The following is a 25521-nucleotide window of genomic DNA, read 5'->3' as shown; positions in this document are numbered from 1 at the left end:
CATTATTCAGGTTGCACAGCTGCACTAAAAGTTAACCTCCATATATTTAAAACTCCTGACAGGGAAGGAAAAATATCTTCCCTTGTGATTAGTTATCTGCAAGTTAATTAGATAAGTGAGTAACGTTATTATGCACACAGCTTGTCAGAATCTGGCAGGAAAACGACCTTCTGCAAGATACTGCAAGATTAATTTTTTATTTTAGAGCATTTTTGTATCCGTAGAGTGCAATTTAAATGCACAATGTTCAAAAGTGTATCTTGTATTTGTCTGCAAGCAGCAAAAATTGTCAGGGAGATGCACTAAAAGATGTAAAAATGCCATGGAATTACACTGACATCTGGTGGAAAGAATAACTTTTTTTTAATAAATGCAATTTTCTTTTTAAGATAAGAACATTTACAGGACAAAAGAGCGGACAGGTGGTATTTATACACACAGGTGAGGGTAATAACCAAGTCAAAACAGGTGTTAAACAATTAGCAAGGAGAATTAGAGGTTCTTCATAACGGAAAATGCTTGAAAAAGTTATTACCTGCAGGGGGTTTGGAGGATTTAAAAAACAAATATAACTTCTGCTTTCCTTGGAATCACTTTCGCTACTTTCCCCCTCTTCACCGTAACATCTGTGTCTGCACCTATCCATTATTCACGCAGCGTTGGTCCTTCCTCAGAGGTCACGCTGCTCTGTAAAACTTTTAATCGGCAGCAGCTGCCAACCCTGATGGGCTGCAGACCAGGCGATGCTGGGCGGCGAGGCGCTCGGCTGGAGGTTCTGGTGGGAGCACAGCGGCCGACCTGCCCGTTAAAACCTGTTTAAGAAGCTAAAAAAACACCACCAGGCAACTCTGATGCAAAAAAGATCAAACAGAGTTGATGCTTTAGTTTCTGATTATTTGACTCCTGGTATCAGAATTTAATCCCGACTTTATTATCATTTATATTCATTCTGCATACGACCCAAATCCAACGTTTTGTTTTGGGGTTTTTTTGGGTTGTTTAGAATTAAAAAAATAAACGTATTAAGTCAATTCAGCACTTATCAAATCAATATCATGCAATACTAAACCTCAGATATCTATATCAGTATTGAACATTGCATTGGTGCTTCCCCATTAAACAGCATATTTAGACGTAAATTACACAAAATTCTTCAGATACAAAGTTAGTAGTCGAGTTTGGCACAGTTTTATTATGATTATGTAAATTCGTTGGAGCAAAGCAGCATCATGACAGTCAAACTGCGAAAAGGCTCCTATTACTCTCATCTATCATCATCTGACTTGCATTTAAACGATTGAGTCTCAGCTCTAACAGTGAAATACTTTGAATTTTCAGGCATAAACAAACCATACCTCTGCTAATCTTCTTCCTGTATTATTAAAAAAGTAAACATTTACCCATCTGTCTGTCTTTATCTAATTTCATTGTGGAAATAATGACACGTCTTGCTTTCCGGTAGAAGTTGGCTTTTTTCAGTCTTCCTCTGCTGTGAAATATATTTCCTTCATTCAACCTTTTAAAGACTTAATCTACAATTAGCTTCCAGCCTCACTAGTCTCTTCCCATCAGGGTTCGCCTTGCAGAGACTGGCTCCGCCTGGAAGTCTCATTGAGGACAATGTCGCTGCTGGAGCGATCCGATATTCCGCTGTCCCAAAACACAGAGCCTGATGGGAGGCAAACGAGGAAAAACACTGATTTGGGATGTTGTTGTTGCACAGACAGGAAGAGGAAATGCAATGCGACACGTACTGCTGCTGCCTGTGACGTTGCTGCCGAAGGAGGAGCTAAGGTTGCTGTGTTGGTTGGCCGATGTCGTAGCTGTAGCCACCACCGACAACTTGTTGTGTGTGGCAGTCCGGCTGCATTCTATGGAAAAATACATGATTATATCGAAATCAGGCTTTCTGTGTGTTTAGGTCCTTATAAAGTAACTATATTTGGTAAATAAAATAAAACATTATCCTTATTACTTCAGTCTTATCTTTCAGTCACTAATATAGTTAAATAAAGTGAAAAAGAGCAACTAAGCATAATAGAATCCACCATTTTAGAGTAGAACTTAGCTTAGCCATAGCTTGTTCTGGGCAAACTGAGCAAACAGAAGCCATCCAAAGTAATAAAATACACATATTATCCTCCTCAAACATGAATAGACTGTAACTTACACTCTCATAAAAACCATAAAACTACCTAAGAACAACAACTTCTTCTGCCGATCGGCACTGCTGCCTGCACAAAATATTACTCACAAAACGGCACCGCCACCTAGTGGCGACGATGACAACTACAACGCAGCTCACCTGAGTTCTCGGACAGACGCCAATTTCCGCAACACAGAAACGTCCTCCACATCCTGCGGACATTTTCCTTTACCACACAGTGGAAAATGAAGACAAACAAACCTACACAAGACATTTTTATCGGTTAGAATGCAGTTTAAAAAAATAAATAAAGATAAAGATGTATATTATGCTTAACATTAAGGAGTGGATTAGCTCTGATTAGCGCTCACCTAGCAGAGAGTTGCATATGGTGAACATGTATAAAAAGGCGAGCCTGGCTTCTCCCCAGGCAAACAGAGCGAAGCCCCAGGTGAGGCCGAGCAGCAGGACAAGGCCGATGATGCTTCTGATGTCGGTCATGGTGCTCCGGTTGGGAGACTGGTTGTGAGGGTTCTGTTTCTTGATCCGGGCCAGCTGGACCATAACGACGATGAAGACCGCCAGGCACAAGACAAAAATGAGGAGGAAGTAGGCCACCACGCCCACATAAAAGGCGATGTCGTTACGCAGCCAGCAGCTACAGAGAGACACATGAAAACAAGCTTAATGTGGGCTAAAGACGGTATGCTAGCAGAGAAGCTAGCCAAACATAACAACATAAAGTCAGCTGCATTTTTAGGGATAGTTTTGCTTGTTAGATGATTGAATGTTGGAGAAACTGAAGAAAAATAATAAAAATCGTACAACTTATCAGACGTCCCATCTTCGTATTTTCCATTCGGAACCAGACCGTAGTTGTTTTTGTCCACTGCTACAATAACGACCACCACAAAGAGAGGAATACCTGGTAGCAACAGTAATTAGACAAAAATAGTTGTCAGTGCAATTAATAATAAACATATTTAACTTTTGGAGCCTAATTTAAGCATTTCTTACCCCAACCCATCAGGGAGAACTTCAGCATGTATTTACTCAGGTAGGGCGCGAACACGCGCACGATACTCAGGTACATGTGCAGAGCTTCAAGCCCCGCCCACGTGAATGAGGACAACAGGAAGTAGTGCAGGAAAAAGGCAGTGCTGATGCACAGGTTGACGTTTTCGTAGTTGGACAGCCAGCCGTCCAGCAGAAAGACTAGGTTGAGGAGCAGGAGGGACAAGCAGAGCTGGACCAGGATCTTGGCTGGAATATCGCGGAGGAGTTTCCTGCAAAGAGATTCATCATTACTGCTTACAGAAATAACCAATGGATATGTAGAAGTCTGTAGCTTGAGTGACATAAGAAGTTTATATATCTTGCTGAACATTTACTTGTAAGTTAGTTTGTCTTATTCAAGTGTTTGCACTAGAACAGGGGTGTCCAAAGTGAGGCCCAGGGGCCATTTGCAGCCATTGGAACTATTTTGGACGGCCCTTGATTCTAAGTTCAAAACTAGAAAATTTGCATTTTTGCAGAAAATGCAGTGCGGATGGTATTTACTGAATGTTTTTGGTGAAAATGCAAACATCCCACCGAAACAGTATTAGAAATTAGTGCAGAACAGTGCTTACAAAGCTAAATTAGAAGGTCATAACAGTTTATAAGACAAAATAAGCTAAAAAGCTAAAACTACCTAAAATACTAATGATTGCATCTAGGCTGGCACTTGCATGTTGGTCTAAAGTAACATAATCCATGCAGAGTGAAAAAACTCACAAAAAGTTAAAATTAACTAAAAAGCCAAATTAAAAAGTAACGCTAGCACCAAGGATAGCACTAGCATGCTAACCTTCAGTAACATACTACAATCAGAGTCAAAAAAACCCATGTAAAAGTGAAAATTAGCTAAAAAGCCAAGGCTAAGCTAAAAAAGTAAGCTATGTAGGCTAGCACTAAAACAGTGACTACAAAAAGGACACTACATGCCGTACAAAAAAAAACAATGTAAAAGCTCAAATTAGTTATAATGATTTTAGCATAAAAGGTATCAGAATTATGTTGGTTTTTGCTAGCATGGTAGCTCACAATGCTAGCAAATACCTACAGCATTCACAGCCTAAAATTAGTTAGCCAGTTCAGACAGTTGACGCAGATCCACATTTAAAATCAACATTGGTGATACAATTAAGATACAATTAAAATTTTAAAATGGAAAATGTAAGTGTATGTTTTGTTTTTAATTTGGCAAACGTGGAAAGAGCTACAGATATCCGACTACTTTGCGTATTTCACTGTACTGTGTGCTTATTTTGTTTATTTAGTATGTAAAAATAAAAAAATTAAATATTTTTTGTGATAATAAATAGAACATGATTTGGTTTTTTTTAACCAAAAATGCTTGGTAAGATTTTGTGTTTTTGCAGTGTAGTGTTCTTACTCAAATAACATATATGTTATCAGGGTGACGGCTAGAAAAACCGCAGATATTCCACATCCAATGTAGGTGATGAAAGTCAAAATCTTTGCCTGCTGAGGGTCAGATATTCCCTCTCTGGATAAATCCTGTTTAAAGCCCAAACAGACACAAAATAATCAGACATATTTAGGCCACACCGTTGTACTACTTAGTAAAAGGAGAAGCGTTTAGAAATACCAGCAGGATCGCAAAGGAGGTGAGATGGTTGCAGCTGCAGGTTGTGTATTCAGGAGTGGCGCTGACGACGGAGCAGCCGGTATCATCCCAGCCCCCCGAACCGTCTGAAACAAAAAAAAAAGTTGAGTCAATGTCAGTTTTCTAAAGCTGCTAACAGACCTGAATGTTTGTCCTCACTTTTCTTTGTGAAATTCCAGAAGACACATGATGTGACGTTATTCTGCAACAGAAACAGAAAGAAAGATATTAAAACAGGAAAAAGAAGTGTGTTGTGAGCTTACGTTGATGTTACTTCTGGTTTTCCTTTAAATTCTGTGTTGAAGGCTTTATCTGAGTATGTTCTGCATTAATACTCACTTGAGTTAAGTTGCTGTGATTGATGGTAAACGTGACGTTCTCCTGCAGGTTGCTGATGGACAGATTGGCCACGCTGGACCCGAGAACTGGACTGACAGCCGTTCGGTTGTCTAAACTGGAGTCCTGCAAAAAGAAATCAGTTTTTTCATCAAACATGTCTCAAAGTTGCACATCTGAGCAGATTTTCACATCCTGAACTGAGTAAAAAAAGATTTTCTTGACTGATTAACTGAAGTGTTTGCAAACAAATTGAATTAATCTGGAGCCGTTTTTGAAACTTTCAATGTCGTATTCATAGAGTTTAGGCAACATGTGTAAAGTTAAAATCTGAGAATACTTGAGATCCTCTCTAAAAATGCTTGTAAGTTCCTGCTTTAATATCTCAAACATGCTTGACTTACTTTGGAAATGTGCGAAGCTGCTGCTTTGAAATGAAAAGACTTGTTGACTCAGTGACACTGAATGCAAATTAATTCCTTCATATAAACAACTGTGCACTGCTTTGTGTTGGTCTATTCTATAAAACCTCCAAATAAATACATTGAAATCTGGTTTTATGGTGACCAAATTTAAAACCAGGGAGCCTATCAGCAGAAATGTACCTTAAAGAGGGAATTATTTTTGTAGAAAGTGAACTGGACTCTGCTGGCCTGCTGCTTCTCTTCAGGACTGAGGCCTGATGTTACGGAGGAGGGCAAGCCCACCGAGCCCAAAGCAGGAGCTGACCTTTTGACCCTTCTGACATGTTGGAGCTGGAGAAAAAAGGCAAAAGCAAAATACAAAATTGACCTGATGCATCATACATTGTTCCTAACTGGTTCAACTCGCAGACATGAGGTCAGCGTTAGGTCAAGATTAAAACCAGGATAACCAAAGTTTCCTAACTTCACAATAACAGTAAAAAGAAAAGGACGTCTTTTGCTGCTCTCTGGTTGTAAATGGGGTTAATGGTAAATCTTCAGACATGGGGCCCAACTTTATCTGTTTGCTGCTCAGTGTTGGTGGACGTCTGGTAAATGGGTCACATACTAGCATAAATGACCGGCATTTTTAAATTAACAGCTAGAAACAGTTAAAACTCTACCATTATTAGATTTAAATACTGTTTTTAAGGACTTCAGGCTTATTCGTATCTGGTTTTGTACATAAGTTCTGCAGTTTCACCTCTTTATGGATCCGTTTTGTACATGTTAACAAAATGGTCTCAAACTCAGGTCTGTTTGTCAAGTATTGCTGGTGAAAGTGTCAATCTGTTTTCTAGAGTCTCCTAAAAGTAAATCAGGACCTTCATCAACCTCTAAATGACAGATATTATCCAATAGGCTAATAAAAACACATGAAACCACGAGAAGACTATAAACAATACTTAAAAACTTCTACTGTGCAAGTAGGTATTCAATGTTGCTAGGAATATCTTGTGTCAGACACATTTTGTATCCAAAAGAGTCGAATAAAAATGGCTAATAACCAATAGTAAAATCACCAATAGTAGTAACAACGTTGCTGGTTACTGGAATATATGTAAGCTGTGATATCCAAAAACACAAAATCTTACCGAGTATTTTTGGTCTAGTTTCTATTGCAAATATTTTAGTACACTTCCAATAAGACAAACTAACTTAAAAACAACATTTTAGCAATATATAGAGACTTGCTTTACGTAAATAGTTCCTCAATACTGATGAAAAAGTTCTAGCAACACTGGCAGATTATTTCACTTATAATAAGACAATATTTTATTTATTTGCCAATGGAACAAGTACTTTTCCATCAATATTAAGGAACTATTTACTTTTTAAAAAGCCTCTATTTCTTACTAAGAAGTTATTTGTAAGTTTGTCTTATTTCAAGCATACTAAAATATCTGCACTAGAAACTAGGCGAAAATACTTTGTAACATTTTCTGTTTTTGCAGTATGTAGACGTTTAAAATAATCAAGTCTTTTATGGATTACCTGTACATCATCGATGTCGAAAATCTCAACACTGGTTTCAAGAAAGTCGGTCCAGTCCACTTTCCTTACTGCCAGAACCAGAGAGTCTGAGGACAAGATGCCAACATCTTCTGCAAATTCCAGCTTCAGAGCCAAAGTATCCACCATACGAATCAGACTGTCATCAGCAAATAAAAAAAACACATTATAAATAAAAATGGCCGTAGTCGTGAGTTGGTGTTTGAGGCGTGTATCAGTCAGACCTATTTGTTGATCCAGACAGAACCTCTGGGTCACCATTTATGAGGTTGTTTATGACATTAAGGACGTTTTGTCCCACTGATTGAGACACAGTTGGGCCCGATAGAATTTCCTCCAGGTCATCCACCAATTTAGACACCTGAAATATGTATAAATAAAGTTATGCTCTCATATTTTACAAAAGTAACAGTACTTCAGTTCGGCAGTTGCGTCACCTGAGAAGAGTTTAGCTTGGACATATCTTCTGACAACCACTTCACAGTGGTTGTCAAAGTAGCTCCCGTCCCTCAAAAAACAAAACAAAGATCAACCAAATAATTTAGAAACCTTGGTTTTCTTTTTGCTCTATGAAACTGACTAAAAATTAGAAGATATAATCTTTACTCACTGGCCACTGTGCTTGTTGTAGTTTTAATGGTTGGGAGAGTTGTTTTCTTAGCAAGTGAAGACACTTCAGTTGTAGTTATGATTTTATTTGTTGGATTGTGAGCGGTTGTAGACGGAGTTGCAGTGGCAGCAATGACAGGAGTCGCTGAGTTATAACTCAGTGGTTCATTCTCTTCAATAGTCGTGACAACTGCAGTGGAGCTGCTGTCATTTTTGGGTACAGTTGTCAAGGGAGTCGCACTGACTGTGGTCTGGTTTTCAGTCTGGTCTGTTGGTTTTCTGTTGTCAGGAACTGAAGTCCTACTTTCTGCAGTAAAGTGTGGATGTGTAGTACTGGTAACTTTTGTCATAGCTGCTGCAACTGCTGTGCTTTTGGCAGAGGTTGTGCTCTGTTGTGGTTCTACAACTGGTGCAGTAGTCATGTAGGATAAAGTTGTTGCCTTATGAGGAGGTTCAGTTGCTGTTGTGTAAGTGATGGGAGACTTAGTTGTAGTGTACAAAGAGCTGGAATCATCACGTTTAGTTGTGTTGTGTACTGCTACAGCTTTGCTAGTTGTGTTATTGGGTGATGCAGTTGTGAAATCATGACTTGGTGTGGTATCATACATATTTGTAAAATTGCTGCCGATGGTTGCCATGTTCCGATTTGTTGTGTAATTGTTGCTTGTTGTAGGATTAGAGGGTGTTGTGTAATTGTTGCTTGACGTGTTTGGTTTGTGTAGGGTTGTCAAATTGATGCTAGCTTGAGTAGCTTCGTAGGCTGTCATATGATTGTTTCTGGTTGTAACTTGGTGATCTGCTACATAGCTGCTGCTGGTTGTTGTAGCATTGCTTTCTGGTAAGTACCTACTGCTGGATGTTTGGACTGTTGTATGAATGTTGCTAGTTGTTGTTGTATTGTGTTCCATTAAGTAACTGGGTGTTGTAGCATTATAGTGTGCTTTGTTATTGTTGCTTGTTGTTGTAGGTTTGGAGGGTGTTATGTTATTGTTGCTTGTTGTAGGTTTGGAGGGTGCTGTGTTATTGTTGCTTATAGAAGGATTAGCGGGTGTTGTGTTATTGTTGCTTGTTATAGGATTGGAGGGTGTTGTGTTATTGTTGCTTGTTATAGGATTGGAGGGTGTTGTGTTATTGTTGTTTATAGAAGGATTAGCGGGTGTTGTGTTATTGTTGCTTGTTATAGGATTGGAGGGTGTTGTGTTATTGTTGCTTGTTATAGGATTGGAGGGTGTTGTGTTATTGTTGCTTGTTGTAGGATTGGAGGGTGTTGTGTGGTTATTGCTGGTTGTTGTGGGACTGTTGCTGGGTGTTGTAGCATTGTATACTGTTGTGTTATTGTTGCTTGTAGGATTGTAGAATGTTGTGTTATTACTGCTTGTTGCTGTAGGATTGGAGGGTGTTGTGTAATTGTTGCTTGGTGTTGTGGCATTGTAGAATGTTGTGTGGTTATCGCTGGGTGTTGTAGTACTGTAGAACATAGTGTTATTGTTGCTGGTTGTAGTGCTGTAGAACATAGTGTTATTGTTGCTGGTTGTAGTGCTGTAGAACATAGTGTTATTGTTGCTGGTTGTTGTGACATTGATTACTTTTGCTTTACTGTCTGTGAGTGTTGTAGCATTATATAATGTTGTGTTATTGTTTGATGTTGTGGGAATGTTGCTGGGTGTTGTGGCATTGTAGGTTGTGTGATTGTTGCTGGATAATGTGGAATTGTCTACAGTTGTTTGATTGTCAGTGAGTGTTGTAGCATTGTAGAACATTGTATTATGACTGCTTGTTGTAGGATTGGACGATGTTGTGTGATTGATGCTGGGTGTTGTGGCATTGTCCACTGTTTGATTATATGTTAGTGTTCTAGTTTTGTAGAATGTTGTGTGGTTGTTGCTGGGTGTTATAGTGTTATAGAGCTCTGTGTTATTGTTGCTGAGTGTTGTAGGATTGTCTAAAGTTGTTTGATGCTCAGTGAGTGTTGTAGCTTTGTAGAGTGCTGTGTTATTGTTGCTGAGTGTTGTAGGATTGTGGATTGTTGTGTAATTGTTGTTGGGTTTTATAGTGGCAAAGAGTGTTGTGTGATTGATGCTGGGTGTTGTGGCATTGTCCACTGTTTGATTGTCTGCGAGTGTTGTAGCATTATAGAATGTTGTGTTATTGTTTGGTGTTTTGGGAATGTTGCTGGGTGTTCTGGCATTGTAGACAATTGTTTGATTATCTGTGAGTGTTGTAGTTTTGTAGAATGTTGTGTGGTTGTTGCTGGGTGTTATAGTGTTATAGAGATCTGTGTTATTGTTGCTAAGTGTTGTAGGATTGTCTAAAGTTGTTTGACGCTCAGTGAGTGTTGTAGCATTGTAGAGTGCTGTGTTATTGTTGCTTGTAGGATTGGAGGGTGTTGTGTTATTGTTGCTGGGTGTTGTAGGATTGTGGATTGTTGTGTAATTGTTGTTGGGTTTTATAGTGGCAAAGAGTGTTGTGTGATTGTTGCTGGGTGTTGTAGGATTGTGGATTGTTGTGTAATTGTTGTTGGGTTTTATAGTGGCATAGAGTGTTGTGTGATTGTTGCTGGGTATTGTGGAATCATCTACAGTTGCTTGATTGTCAGTGAGTGTTGTGGAATTGCTGGGTGTTGTGTAATGGTTGGTTGGTGTTGTAGCATTCTGGATTGCTGTCTGATTGTTGTGTTTTGTGGCATTGAACTCTGCTGTGTAGTTGTTGCCTGGTGCTGTTGCATTAGAGTCTGTTGTGTGGTTGATGTTTTCAGTTGTGTGACTGTTGCTGGATGTTATAGTGCTATTGTCTGTTGTGTTGTTGGGGTTTGTGAGTTTGAGCTCTGTTGTGTATTTCTTGCTGGGTGTTGTATCATAATTAATTATAGTGCTATTGTTGCTAGGAGTTGCTACATGATGTTCTGCTCTGTCGGGTGTTCTAGCATTGTAGGCAGTTGTTTGATCATTGCTAGGTGTTGCATATGGCTTTGTGTAATTTGAAACAACAGCTGTTAGAGTGTTAGTCTCTGTAGTTACATTTCCCAGTTTTACTGGAGGATGGGTTGGAGATGTTACATTTTGTATGTTTGTCAAAGATGGAGGACTGGTATTACTTGTAGTATTTGCTGCTATGTTGCTTTTGGTACTTTCATTGTTTGCTGTATTTCCATCATTGTTTTTTGCTCCACTGCTTGTAAAGACATTCAGTGTAGTTACGTTGGACACTGCTAAGCGACTGGTGGAGGGTGTAACAGTAGATGTGTCGTAAGTTTTTGTTTCACTGGATGGTAGGAAACTGGTTGAAGGTACAGTTGCATAACTTGGGTGTGATTCAGTTGTAGTTTTAGTGGATGTAGTTGCACCATAAGTTCTTGTTTCATTGGATGGTAGGAGACTGGTTGAAGGTACGTAACTGGGGGGCGACTTTGTTGTAGTTTCAGTGGATGAAGTTGCACCATAAGTTCTTGTTTCATTGGAAGTGAAGACACTGGTTGAAGGTACAGTTGCATAGCTGGGATGAGGTTCAGTTGTAGTTTTAGTGGATGTAGTTGCACCATAAGTTCTTGTTTCATTGGATGGTAGGACACTGGTTGAAGGTACAGTTGCATAACTTGGGTGTGATTCAGTTGTAGTTTTAGTGGATGTAGTTGCACCATAAGTTCTTGTTTCATTGGAAGTGAAGACACTGGTTGAAGGTACAGTTGCATAGCTGGGATGAGGTTCAGTTGTAGTTTTAGTGGATGTAGTTGCACCATAAGTTCTTGTTTCATTGGATGGTAGGACACTGGTTGAAGGTACAGTTGCATAACTTGGGTGTGATTCAGTTGTAGTTTTAGTGGATGTAGTTGTACCATAAGTTCTTGTTTCGTTGGATGGTAGGACACTAGTTGAAGGTACATAACTGGGGGGCGACTTTGTTGTAGTTTTAGTGGATGAAGTTGCACCATAAGTTCTTGTTTCATTGGATGGTAGGACACTGGTTGAAGGTACAGTTGCATAACTTGGGTGTGATTCAGTTGTAGTTTTAGTGGATGTCGTTGCACCATAAGTTCTTGTTTCATTGGATGGTAGGAGACTGGTTGAAGGTACGTAACTGGGGGGCGACTTTGTTGTAGTTTCAGTGGATGAAGTTGCACCATAAGTTCTTGTTTCATTGGAAGTGAAGACACTGGTTGAAGGTACAGTTGCATAGCTGGGATGAGGTTCAGTTGTAGTTTTAGTGGATGTAGTTGCACCATAAGTTCTTGTTTCATTGGATGGTAGGACACTGGTTGAAGGTACAGTTGCATAACTTGGGTGTGATTCAGTTGTAGTTTTAGTGGATGTAGTTGCACCATAAGTTCTTGTTTCATTGGAAGTGAAGACACTGGTTGAAGGTACAGTTGCATAGCTGGGATGAGGTTCAGTTGTAGTTTTAGTGGATGTAGTTGCACCATAAGTTCTTGTTTCATTGGATGGTAGGACACTGGTTGAAGGTACAGTTGCATAACTTGGGTGTGATTCAGTTGTAGTTTTAGTGGATGTAGTTGTACCATAAGTTCTTGTTTCGTTGGATGGTAGGACACTAGTTGAAGGTACATAACTGGGGGGCGACTTTGTTGTAGTTTTAGTGGATGAAGTTGCACCATAAGTTCTTGTTTCATTGGATGGTAGGACACTGGTTGAAGGTACAGTTGCATAACTTGGGTGTGATTCAGTTGTAGTTTTAGTGGATGTCGTTGCACCATAAGTTCTTGTTTCATTGGATGGTAGGAGACTGGTTGAAGATACATAACTGGGGGGCGACTTTGTTGTAGTTTTAGTGGATGTAGTTGTACCATAAGTTCTTGTTTCACTGGATGGTAGGACTCTGGTTGAAGATACATAACTGGGGGGCGACTTTGTTGTAGTTTTAGTGGATGTAGTTGTACCATAAGTTTTTGTTTCATTGGTTGGTAGGACACTGGTTGAAGGTACAGGTGCATAACTTGGGTGTGATTCAGTTGTAGTTTTAGTGGATGTAGTTGCACCATAAGTTCTTGTTTCATTGGATGGTAGGAGACTGGTTGAAGATACATAACTGGGGGGCGACTTTGTTGTAGTTTTAGTGGATGTAGTTGTACCATAAGTTCTTGTTTCATTGGATGGTAGGACACTGGTTGAAGGTACATAACTGTGGGGCAACTTTCTTGTAGTTTTAGTGGATGTAACGAGGCTTGTTGTAGTTGCTGTTGTCTGCTTGTGGATTGGTCCAGTTGTAGATCCATTGTAGTTTTTTGTTTCACTCAAACTAGCTGTAGTAAACACTGTTTGATTGGTTGATATTTCGGAGTGGACCGTGGCATTCTTGGAAGATTCTGCAGCTGACGTTAAGTTGTGCATTGTTGAGTTGTTTGGTGGAGTGAAACTTGTGTTTGGAGACCATGTCAGCTGTTTTTGCTCAGCGTTTGCAGTCGTGTGGGTCACAGATGTTGGTGAAGTGAGGCTGTTAGTCTGAGTTGGGCTTGTTGTTTGAGGATCTGGAGGGCAACTGTCCGCCAGGAGAACAGCAAGAGTCTCATTAGCTTCACTGCGGACAGAAAAAACAGAAGTTAAGAGACAACTTGGTGGGATTTCATCAGCTAGCTTTGCTTATTTAGGATAATTGCAAAACAAGACAGGAAGTGTTAATTAGGAGTGCATCGATTTATTGGCACCAATTTCCTTAATTTTGGGAGATCGGCCAATACTTACATGTGAAGCTGATCAAATCTGCCTCAGCAAAGGCTTAAAAATCCACCACTGCCCTCTTCTGTACTTTTTCAGTTAACAATGGTCACCCCACTGTTACCAACTCAGCCACTTTCTTATTGTACTTAGCAAAATTTAAGACAAAAAAAAAAAACTGACATTGGCCAAAATTGGAATCAGCAGGTCAGGCTTTTTAAAGATCGGTAATTGGAGATTGGCCAGAAAACTGCAATCGGTGCACTCCTACTTTTAATGGTACGTATTGAAATGGCAGCATTATGCAGAATGTAGGGCCGTAACAAAATCTAGCAAACATTAAAATGTATTACTCTTGTTAGCTGGATGTACTGTTACATCCTGTGTTGCACCTCTACGAGACTATAAGTGAAGTCTAAAAGTAAAAACTGAGTTTATTAACAGTGAATTTAAATTGTTTCTGGTGCTTTTAAATGGTGGAAATAATATTTCTTCTCTCTAGTTATCTCAAAGACGGGAAACTTAAACTCAATGAAATGAAAAAACTTTGTCCAGAATTGGTCCAAAATAAGAAAACAAACCATTTTCTATAGTTTTTATCTGGAGTTTTGTGTAAATACAAACCATTTTATTAGAGTGGAGCCAGGCTGACAAACGTCAGAGGGAAGCAGGTCAGCTTTACTCCAGTTCAGGTTGGACGCCAACAGGGCGGGACCAGACAAATCTGGAGCGCCACCACACACCACTGGGGCAACAGAGAGTTTCATCAATAAATATATAAACACACGTTCATATATTATTGTTTTTGTATGCATGTGAACACAGTAAAGGCACCAACTCATTCGAGACAGTGAGCCGTCGGTCGTTATGAACTCTTCCTTGTCAATGAGGAATTTCACAAGTTTACTGAGGGAGCAGCTGTTGACGGGTCCGGACATTTCCAGCACCACCATGCAGCTGTAGAACCTGGGAAACCCGGAAGAGACGCTCATAAGCTCTGATTAACAATACCATATCAGGTATTCAGTGCATTTAAAATCTGTCCAGTTTTTAATCTCACTTTAATGTTTAATATCGTTGAATATATTTTATATGACAAAGATAACCTCAATGGATGATTATTTCATTTATATCAGAAAAAAAAACTATCTGTACTTTTATAAAAATTTAATTTTCTCCTGGGAAAATCATAACTTACAAAACACAAGCATAAAAAAAAATTATTTGACAACATGAAGTAGGCTAAAAAGTAAAAAAGCGGCATATTGTGGATAAAAGTCAATAAATTAGAGTCTTTTTCAGATTTAAATTACCTTTTAAAAACAACAACCTTCAAGAATACATTAAGCATAATTTTCATTAAGCCACACAATTCTGTATTAAAATATATTACATTATTCTGATGTAATATTTTAAGTTAAAATGTTGTGTTTTCTTTAGCTGTAAGAAGAAATTAATGTAAATAACAGCTTAAAATATCTTTCAGTGTAAATAATCAATATATTCACTTGAATTAAGAATTGAGTTAATAAAGTAAATTTTCATTGATACTAGGTTGTTGTTTTTTTAATATGACTTAATTGCATAAAAAATCAAACATCTCTTTAAAAGAAAAGCAAATATTTACGTCTGATTAATTTCCCCGTAACATTCCAGATGAGTGCCCTGGATAAAAACAAACACATATAGTATGATATTTTTCACCTGGTAGATGTGTAATTTAAGATTATTTGCAGTAAAATTTACCGTGTGTTTTGTTACGATGTCTGAACAGTTTTCCCCCCTGAAACAAACAGTAGTTTGTATATTTAGCTGTTAACCACGTTATATAATTAATAATGGATGTTCTGGTCAAACAGGTTAAACATTCAATAATTATAAAAACTTAATCTGGTGAACAATTCAGAGCAAGTTATTTAATTTGTAGAGTTAAAAGTTGTCACTTACTGTAAGTTCGGTGTGCACACTGAGAGGATGTTAGATTTTAATAACTATCAAACAAGAGCAGAAAGTCAGTTTCAGAGGATACTTAATGGAACGAATAATGAAAGTACAATAACTTTACATACCAAGTCTCTGAGGTGGATAACTGTCATATTACTGGTGATTTTGATTTTTATAGCATAAAGCTGCCCTGAAAACAGAAAGAGGGATGAGAGATGCATATGTGCAGTAAAATGCCTGGTTCACATTCTCACCGTATGATCATAAATTCATAAATAATCATAAATAACATTATATTGGCATATTGGGGCCTTTGTAGGCAGGAAAAAATGAGTAAAATGTCACCAAAAAAACTCAGAAATTCTCTAGGAAAACTCTAGGAATTTCACAAGAGGAAAACGCTAGAAAAAAACCTGAAATTTTGAGGTTTGTGTCAAAAAATTTCCACGAAAAATAAAAAATTGTAAGTGTAAAAAGTCAATTCGTCTCAGAAATCTTCTAGAAAAAACTTGGAAAATTCTGAGTCTGAAAAGTCAAAAAAAAAAAAAAAAAAAAGCTTGGAAATATTAAGATTGGTGTCACAAATTTTCTGGAAAAACATGGAAATTTCTAAGTCTGAAAAGTGGAAAGAGTGCTAGAAAAAACAGACAATTTGAGATTGATGTCATACACTTTCCAGAAAAAAAAATGAAATTTCTAAGTCTGAAAAGTCGAACATTTCCTCAGAAATTCTGAGATTTATCTCAGAAATTTTCTAGAAAAAATTTCTAAGTTTGAAATGTCAAAAAATTGCTAGAAATTTTTTTTTTCTGGAATGGCTTTATTACACTGTTGTACCAACACCAGTAGTCAATAACTGGAGGAAAATCCAACATTGTTTTCAAAATTTTGCTGCAGATTTTTAGGTCATGCTGTAGGAAATCTAGAGGATTCTTGCTGCCGTTTTCAAAAAGTGAAGCGTTGTTTGGACAAATATTCCCTCTGATTTGTACTTTTCTATGATGTGTAACCAATTAGCATCTTAAAAGCTCAAATAATGAACCATCAGAACTGTTGCTATATTGTTTCATAATTTATCCTGAATAACCTGGGAACAACCTGAGAATGTAGTGACTGAACTATGGAGAATTTATACCTGAGAGTTTGATTCCTTAGTAAACCAAAAATAAAAACCACAGGAATAAACACAAAACGACGTCCAACCTTGATTTTAACTTCTCTAACAAAACAAAAACCAGGATTAAAGATATTTCTCTTGTCTTACTCTCAGTTTCACAGAAAGCAGAGCAGTTGCAGAAACGAGGCACCGTCCCTGAGAAGCAGAAAAACCTTGATGAGAAACATCAGCGGCAGCAGTCGATTTGTTCTGGCAACACGGCAGAATAAATGACACAAACCGCTGCAGGAGTTTGGCGTCTGTTGTGGAGCCTCCACAGAGTTTGTCTCTAAGACAGAACTGGAGGAGAAACGTGTGAAACACAGAGACTGAATTAATCAAACCGAGTGAAACTGGAGTTGCTGCTCACCAGGAGATGTCAGAGGTCCTGTTCGACCTGCAGATTTCATCCAGAGACGACGTGGACGTGCAGTGCACAAAGTCACCACTAGAGGGCAACCCGTCCTCACAGAGCGTTCTTCCTGATGTGGAAGAAAAACAGCAAAATCTTTCATTTTTCTATTATCTTAATCAATTTTCTCACAGATTTGGACCAGACTGAGTTTGATCTTACTCACATTTGCTACTGAATGAGTTGAATGTTTGTGTGTAAAGTTATAGAGCTAGTGTTTACATAAAGGTGGATGTGTTTCCATGTCCAGTTTGCATGCATGCATAATGTTTCATGTTCGCAGAACAAAAGCTAAATGTTAATTTGGAGAAGTGCGTGCCAAACACTGCATTTCATTTCACAAACTGTTGGAGAAACTTCCAGAAATGTTCTCTGTTGCAATTCAAGCTTAGGAACTAATTTACAGTGAAGTCCTGCTGCTCCAACATATGAATAGTTTTGTGACTCAAACGATCAAACTTTGCTTTATTTTGGTCACACAGCTGGAACGATTACAGCACACTGCAAAAACACAAAACCTTTCCAAGTGTCTTCGGTTTAGTTTCTAGTGCAAATATTTTAGTACAGTTGAAATAAGAGAAAACTACCTTAAAAGTAACTTTACAGCAAAATATAGTTATGTTATAAATGAAACAATGTAACCTGGGCAAGAAGTCCAGGTTACATTAATATATACATTAATATTGATGAAAAACATCAATATTAAGGAATTGTTGACATAAAACAAGCTATTTGTTCTTGCTGAAAAGTTATCTGTAACTTAGTTTTCTCTTGTTTTAAGTGTACAAAGATATTTGCAGTAGAAACTAAACCAAAACTGCTTGGTAATACTTTGTGTTTTTGCAGTCCAGACATAAATGATCAGAAGTTTAGAAGTTGCATCCTTGATAAAAGGTGTTTGAATTCTCCTAAATGCCTTAGGAAGAAGCTGTTGTGCTGCCTTCACTACCGCAGGAAATCCCAACTCATCTGTCATTTTTTACAAGTGTTTAAAAACTTATAACCTCATGGAGGTTTTAAAATTAAATAAGGAAAGAGAAAGTGGAAAAATAAGTAATTGTACTCATGTTTTCTCAACAATATTTGTAATAATTTATTGTATTATTTGTATTTATGATCTGAACCTTCAGAGCCACATAAAGACGGTTACAAAGTCGGCCTTCTATGCATCACAAATCTGGAACAAACTTCCCAAAAACTGCAGAACTGCTGAAACACTGAGTTCCTTTAAATCAAACTTGTTTAGCTGCTTTTGAACCATAATAAATGAAACATTAATCAATATATTTGAGGGGTTTTGATTTAATTTTTGTTACTCGTTTCTTAATTGGCAGCTGCATCATGTTTTTATTTTTGTGTTTTTATGATATAAATCACTCTGAACTGCCTTGTTCATAAAATGTCCTGCAGAAATAAATTTAATAGACTTATTTTCCAGTCATGTTCCTGTAACACGTTTGAAACATTTAAAATCTCTGTCAGGCTCACCGACTCTCTCCACGTTCCCGGTGATGTTTGCCTGCAGCGCCCCTCTGGCGCGCTGCAGCACATGCTGCAGGTCGCACGCCGACACCGCATGGCTGAGGAGCAGCAGCACGTTGCACAGCGTCTGGCTGCAAAACAAAATGCATCCAAACCATTACGGGGAAACACTTACCGGCGTATTTTCAGACACCTAAACGGACTCATCGTTACCTTTCAGTGGCAGCAGCTTTTGCTCTGCATGTCACTTCCACGACCTGAAATGACGACATTTTGTCTGGTTTGCAGCAGTGAAAAGTAGAGACGTGTTGCTATGTTTGGGGAGAAATCTCACCTGAAGTTGTCCGTTAGCTTTACAGAAGTGGCCGAATCCTCCCTCATTGCTGGTGTTTTTACAATCAAAAGCTTCTGACACCTGAGTGAAAGATAAATGGAGTTGGTTTCCATCTGCAGCTGAAACTGTAAACCCTGTAAACCAGGACGTTTAAGGTTGTTGTGTAATTAAATTGTTTCTTTCATCATTTATTGCTGTATTTCTGCAGCTAAAGGCAAAACATCTGCAAAAACACAAAAGGTCGGCGTGCTGAGCTGCCTGGCTCGCTGCAGGTTTGTTCCTCATTCCTGAACGCTGTGATCCAATAGAGAGGAAATGTTTTTATTGAGAACATTTTTCTTCTTTATTGAATCATGAAGCTGAATAAAGACAAACAATCTGAAGCCTGCAGTGTTTGGTTTTGCTTCAGACCGCTGCATGCCATCACATCTTTGTATTTTTGTCCTAAATTTGGTGGTTTTGTCTTGAAACTTTGTCTGAAACCTGCTGTGACCAGCGGATTTAGGGAACTTTGACCCGTTTCGAAAGGGTTTGAAACAGAAATTAACTTTAAATTTAAACGTCTCTTAATAAAACCACTCAGGTTTCCTAATAAACTATCAGTTGAGCATCATAAACAAATAAAGAACAAGTGATTTTTATAAACTGAGCTATAAATAGATAAAACAATTGGTAGGAACTCTTGCTCTCCAATACCAAGAAGCATTAAAGGAACATTTCCAAGTTTTTTTCATTGCAAATTATTCCATATTTCTTCTTTTTAACATTTGGCTTTGCTTCAACCTCAAACCCCAACATAAGTCTAATTTACTGAGCAGCTTGAAGCGAAGCTGCTCAGTAATCAGCACTGAGATCATCGAACTTAAGGCACCTTAGAGAAACGTAGCATTTTATTTGAAGGGGTGAGAATAACGTCTGTTATGAATGTTTACGGCTGCTGTGAAGTGTAACTTGGGAAATAATGACACTTTTAATGCAAAGCTGACACTAAAAGTGGCATTAGAAGTTTTAATTGGTCTGATGTACGATTTTAATCCAAATAAATATCACGTTTTTATGAGCTGAAATCACAATTCACAGAAATAAACACTTGAAAACATCAGTTTGTGTGTAATTAATCTGCGTAGCGTGAAATAAATCAACTTCTCACTAATATTCTAGTTAAATGGATCTGTATTGAATCTATATATCCAATTCAGATTTTTTATGGTATATAATGAAAACCATTTATTATTTATTCTCCTACAATCGCAGAAGTTCAAATATATTTGACAAAAAGTCACCAGAGGTTCTGTCACATCAGCAAAATTAAAGTTGTACAACGTTATAGCAACAGGTATATTTTTCCTTCCACTAAGTAAATAAAAGGTAAATTAATTTTATTTGTATTTTTTTCAGTTTTTTTTACAGAAAAGGAGGAGCAGAGCAGTAAATGTCAGCAGCTGTTGGGTAAGCACATTCCTGCTCCTAGCAGAGCAGGAATGTGCTGCTGATTTGGTTCTGGTGAGCCCAGTTTATGGGAAAGTGTCATTTACAGGAATTAAATGTGAGATTCAGCGCTTCAGAAACCCATCGGCACGTGCATGACGTTTTCCTTCTCACCAGGTTACTGAGGTCCTGTTCCGTTTTATTGCTATGCTCAGATTTCACACTCATGGGAATCCAGTAGTAAGCACCTAAAGGACAAAAAACACACAGAGCTGCAAAAATGTTCATTTAAAAGGAAGAGATTGGACAAAAGTGAGTGATTCTTACTTTTGTTGGAACATAACTGACTGATGTTGCAGGTGACTAGAGTTCCTGAAAGACAATAAATGAAAACATTTTGTTCTTTACATGAAAAACTCACTTGCTTTCGTATTTACGCGCTGAATATTCGCTGAATGAAAACCAACCTGATGTGAATAATCCTGCAGCTGTGCTTTGTTCTGCAGGCAGAGCTGTGATTGGATGAACGCTGGTGCTTAGTGTGACCTGATTGGCTGGACTTTTATCAGGTGTTGTGGTCCTCACTGCTGCTGGAGACGTGATGTCTGAGGAACCGGTCTCTGAAATAAAACAAATCAGTCAAACTGTGTGACTGTGTGCGACTTTAATTTGATGGACGTTGCAGCAGCAGTGGCGGTCCTAGCGTGTTTGGTGCCCCGGGCCCACATGCCCACCATGACGCATCACCTAAAAGTCTGGCAAAAAGTGTCCAGACTTTTTGCCGAAAATTGTCGACTAAAAATTAGTTGCAGGACAAAAAAAAACAAAAAACAAAAAAACCAACATAAAATCAAGCAAATAAAGTAGATATTTATTGTAGATCCAAAACTTGAAAGGGATTATTACGACATTGCATTAGATTAAAAATTTTGTGATTAATCTCAGATATTTTCTAGAAAATTTCCAACATTTTAAATTCATACTTTTTTTGTAGAAAATTGCTGATATGTAAAAGTTAACGGTTTTTTTCTTTGTAAATTCTGCAGTAGCGCTAACACAGTTTTCTCTTTTATTTTCTCCATTTATCTTTGTCTGATATTAAAAACTGTTCAAATATTTAAGAAATCTGTAGGTGAAGAAACTTCTTCCTGTTCTCACTTCCTGTAGCAGCTAGCTTTGCAGCTATGCTAACATTAGCTTGTAAATGTAAAGAAACAACTAGTATATTTTAGGTTTTAGCTGTAATTTCTGTGCTCTTCTTTCAGAATAGTGCAGCAGACAACATGTTTGTTCCCCACAGAAAAAAAAACATTCTTTGTGGCTTCTGGAAATTTTCTGCAGCGTTTCGTTGCTACATCCGTCTGCTGCCACTTCCTGTGCTGAATAGTGAAAACTGTTGCTATTTGGTGGTCAAAGTGGGTCTTTGCTGGAAAACAATGACCATCTCTGATGTAAATCACAAAAGAAAGTCTCCTTTCTGAAGATAACAAAATAAAAAATGACAAATTAGTTTCTTATAACATGAACTATTGTTTGTAAAGCGTTGTTATCCTCAGGCAGTGAATCCTGTGTTACTGCTTGGTAGGACAGAAGACACAGGTCCAATCAGGTACTTTCCCAAAGAACTCACACAGATTTTCTCCCGTCAATAATCCGATACCAGAACCATCCCTTATATCTTTTACATCATGTTTACAAAAGCTGCAGGTTCTGCAGAATCACAAGTATACGCTACTTTGTGTTGGTCCCACATAACATATGAATAAAATGCGTCATAGTTTGGTGTGTAAGTAAATTTTTTTGTTGCTAACAATAACATTTTTGCCTTCTAAATTAATTTTCTTGATCTACGGAGTCATTAGGATGATGTCCAGACATTATAGAAGTTACCACAAATGAAACTTTAAAAAAAGTATATATTTGTTGAAACTGTCACCATGCTGAGACAGATAATCTGTAAAAAAATAAATTTCCTCCACCTCCTCCCTGATCTGCTATTGCAGTCTGACAAAATGCGCAAAAACAACCAATCAGAGCCAAGAGGCGGGTCTTAGTGCTATAAATCAACCTCATGAACGCGCTGTTAAATGTGCTAATGGTGGAGAAATAACTCAGTTACAGGAATAACTCTGCTGACAGGAAGCTGTACACGGTCATGATTGTCAGCGCTAAAATCCGCCTCTTGGCTCTGATTGGTTGTTTCTAGTCATCACTGGTAGAAGGCGGATACTTGGAACAAACATGTAAATATTGTTTTTTCAGAAAATAACATTTTTTTATATTGTCGTTAAATATTGACAATATAAACGTGAAAAACACAGAAAAACAGCCTAATTGATTTCCTTCATAATTTTTCACTTACAATTTCATATTTTTGTAAATGACTCTTCAAAGTATCCAGTTAACTTCCTTTTATACAACGCTGCTGCTGCAGTAGCTGCTGCTGCAGTAGCTCCTGCTGCTGCAGTAGCTGCTGCTGCAGTAGCTGCTGCTGCAGTAGCTGCTGCTGCTGCTGCTGAGTCCAAACATTTATTTTTAACATATTCCACAGAAAGCTAAAGTTACCAATTAAAGTAGACTTCCTTTTCTGAATGAACAAGCTCTAGTTCACAAACTTTCTGAACAACTGACTGTATGAACGGCTGTAAGCTACTCAGTAAAACTAAACAGCTTTATGATGGAACATGGAGTTCAGGTTTCAGACTGCAGGTTAGGTAGCATGCACTCAAATTAGTGCAGATTTTACTGCACACTCATGACTTTTTGCAGGTCAAATGAGAGACAGAGAAAATTAAACAACTTTAAGTGAAAGATTAGTGTGAAGAATTGTGTGAAAGTATAAGTATGTAATGTGTAAAGGTGAGTCTTACCTGCAGGAAACACTCGGCTGCTTCCTGCTCCACTGGTAATGACTGAAACACAAGATATTGTCTTTATTTCTGCTGCTTTGCACTTAAATACTGTTATTCACGTCTATTATTTAATATTTCCCTGTTACGTCATGATTTCTTTAAATAAATGTAAAGTTAAATATGAATACTTAACTTTACATTGATGCAGGGATAAACACAAATGTTGTAACTTTACTTTATTCACAAATTCACATTTTTTGCAAGAGTAATCCAGCAAAAAAGTGTGAGCCAGTAATTAAACTGGTTCACAATTGGAAGAAAGGAGGTGAACGATCCCTGGTTTCAAATCTTAAAAGTGTGGCGTTCATCCATATCAGCGTAAATATGGAAGAATGCCACACTTTAATTAAAGAACTAGCATGCTAAAACATCAACTGCTAATATAAACTTCACAAATTTAACCAATATGAAACCAAGGAGAGAAAAAAGTAATTGTTGAAAGAAACATCATTTTACTTCCACACTTGTTTGTGTTAGTTTATCACAAACAATGGTTGTAACGTGACAAAATGTGAAAATTCAAGATGCATCATTACAAAACATAAACAAAAAAGTCACCTGAATCCACCCTACTAGCTGTAGCATTGCTTGATTTTGCTTCTCGTCTCAATCTCTTGTGGTCTACAAAACAAACAGACATGCAACATTCAACATGCTCTAAAAACATGCACCGCTAAGGACTTAGAGAAGAAGATAAATACGTTAGTTGAGGGTTTGCATGCAGTACTTTCTGTAAAACCCCAAGGATAAAACGCAGCACTGTAGAGAAACTCAACGGGACTTTGTTGTTGTCAGTAATCCGCCTTTTGAAGAACAAATGAAACCAAAGAGTGAAAGTGATTGCAGTATTGTGTTGGGGACTTGGTGAAGTAAAAGAGTGATACATTCAGTTTCAGCTGTCGGTGTTTTAAACTCCTAATTGTCAGGCTACCTTTAGCAGCTAGCTAAGCTGAGCGCTGTCACTAGCTTGTGCATCAACTGAAGTTTCAGCTGTTACTTATTTTTCCACAATCTTTACCAGTAAAGAGACCATACACAGTTCCAGGAGTTACTTGTACTTTTACTGAAATTACTCTTTTAAGTTTCTGCTTTTCTAACCAGCTGTACCACGCTAACATGCTAACAATAGCATATAAAGAGGAACAAACAGAGATAACTCATGCTGGGTTAGTAAAAGTATTCTGCTTGGTAACTTAAGATAAAAAGTGAGGTCAATTATTAATATTAAATTAATACAGTTTTAGTTGCATCTGTTATTTTTGTCCTTTCTTTCCTCAAAATTAGCTAACTCCAAATTAGCTAGCACTGTTTTCTACTAGCTACTAGCTTATTTTAATTGTCATGTTTAGCTAACACTTATTGTGTTTATGCATACTTTACGAAATGTTTGTTTTGTTTTTCATTTAATAATTAACAATGTATTAAAAAACGTAGATTTGAAGTTGCTGCTTTTACATCTGGAACTAAAAACATGAGTTTAGTTATTGTAATAAATCAACTGAGCCTTAAAGTTTGTGTTATTTGGTATGTTTTAATATTCTATCATTTTGATACGGTATTTATTTTTTATTTTAAAATCTTAAAGTTTGAACGGGATTAGAAGAAAGATGAAGAACTTAGCTGTAGCTAAATTTAATGTTCCCTACATGAATGCCTTATTTAAACTGGAACATCAGTTGCATTCATGTAAGATGAGTTAATCTGAAAAATATCCTGCTTTCAGTTACAAGTGCAGTTCAAACATTAGTAAAAAGAATCTGTCATGCATGTGAAAGTTAATAAATATGCCTGTTCTTCTCACCACATGGAAGAGAATGGTCCGTTTCTTTGGCGTTGGGACTGGTAACATCCCAGTGGTCTCCATCCCAGCCAGTCACAGTTCCGTCCTCGCAGGACCTGTGTTCACCCAGGTCTGCCCACATGCGGAAAAGGTACAGCTCCACCTTTCCCACGGCACCTCCAGGTGACCGGTTTCTCTGATGGCAGCCCAGCCACAGGGAACCAGACGGAGGGATGGCCTGAGCGATGACCGTCCTCTCTGCTACCATGACGTGATCAACCTGGAGCATTTAGACAGACACAGTTGGTAGCTCCTCACAGCTAAAGGTTTGATCTTCAGAAAAATGCTATTATCAATAGAAATTATTCAATATTACTGTGCTAAAATTAAATGAACATTAGCTCATCCCATCTCTGAAGTCTATAAATAAATCTACTCAAGGAAGAGAAGAATTACTCAAGTAAAAAAGCACTAAAGCTACTCTTATAAGTACATTTTTTCCCAAAAAGTTACTCAAGTAAATGTAACGAGTACTACCCACTTTGGTGCATAGATAACAGTAGCCTATTCTTGCTAGCAAGCTTAACGTGATATCGGCATTAGCTAGTCATCATTTAGCTAATGTTACCTGCATCCAACGGCATTAATCAACTATCAACAGTTAGTTTG

The 25521-nt window shown here is 37.9% G+C and overlaps 1 protein-coding gene across 1 annotated transcript in view; it reads right to left on the bottom strand.

Moving 5' to 3' along the window:
- Window positions 1–339: 339 nt before the first annotated feature.
- Window positions 340–25521, bottom strand: part of adgrg2a (adhesion G protein-coupled receptor G2a) — a 34269-nt gene continuing 9087 nt past the window's right edge. The window contains exons 4-36 of the mRNA XM_088001233.1: window positions 24874–25132; window positions 23631–23693; window positions 23031–23072; window positions 20628–20780; window positions 20488–20532; window positions 20335–20408; window positions 18733–18813; window positions 18612–18655; window positions 18405–18529; window positions 16875–16986; window positions 16746–16804; window positions 16613–16660; window positions 15474–15538; window positions 15352–15395; window positions 15151–15187; window positions 15032–15069; window positions 14243–14370; window positions 14029–14149; window positions 7740–13267; window positions 7567–7637; window positions 7354–7490; window positions 7112–7268; window positions 5759–5908; window positions 5157–5279; window positions 4977–5019; window positions 4800–4903; window positions 4584–4708; window positions 3164–3432; window positions 2972–3071; window positions 2518–2804; window positions 2306–2407; window positions 1755–1871; window positions 340–1669 (exon numbers count right to left, since the gene is read on the bottom strand). Of these exons, the coding sequence (XP_087857359.1) occupies window positions 1569–1669; window positions 1755–1871; window positions 2306–2407; window positions 2518–2804; window positions 2972–3071; window positions 3164–3432; window positions 4584–4708; window positions 4800–4903; window positions 4977–5019; window positions 5157–5279; window positions 5759–5908; window positions 7112–7268; window positions 7354–7490; window positions 7567–7637; window positions 7740–13267; window positions 14029–14149; window positions 14243–14370; window positions 15032–15069; window positions 15151–15187; window positions 15352–15395; window positions 15474–15538; window positions 16613–16660; window positions 16746–16804; window positions 16875–16986; window positions 18405–18529; window positions 18612–18655; window positions 18733–18813; window positions 20335–20408; window positions 20488–20532; window positions 20628–20780; window positions 23031–23072; window positions 23631–23693; window positions 24874–25132 (8952 nt within the window). The 3' untranslated portion in view covers window positions 340–1568. The remainder of the gene's footprint in view (window positions 1670–1754; window positions 1872–2305; window positions 2408–2517; window positions 2805–2971; window positions 3072–3163; window positions 3433–4583; window positions 4709–4799; window positions 4904–4976; window positions 5020–5156; window positions 5280–5758; window positions 5909–7111; window positions 7269–7353; window positions 7491–7566; window positions 7638–7739; window positions 13268–14028; window positions 14150–14242; window positions 14371–15031; window positions 15070–15150; window positions 15188–15351; window positions 15396–15473; window positions 15539–16612; window positions 16661–16745; window positions 16805–16874; window positions 16987–18404; window positions 18530–18611; window positions 18656–18732; window positions 18814–20334; window positions 20409–20487; window positions 20533–20627; window positions 20781–23030; window positions 23073–23630; window positions 23694–24873; window positions 25133–25521) is intronic.

This window comes from Poecilia mexicana, unplaced genomic scaffold (genome assembly GCF_051168715.1).
Source record: "Poecilia mexicana isolate PSO_F unplaced genomic scaffold, ASM5116871v1 scaffold_20, whole genome shotgun sequence".
Lineage (NCBI taxonomy): Eukaryota > Metazoa > Chordata > Actinopteri > Cyprinodontiformes > Poeciliidae > Poecilia > Poecilia mexicana.
Note: the sequence above shows the minus strand (reverse complement) of the source record. Positions and strands in the feature narration are given on the sequence as shown.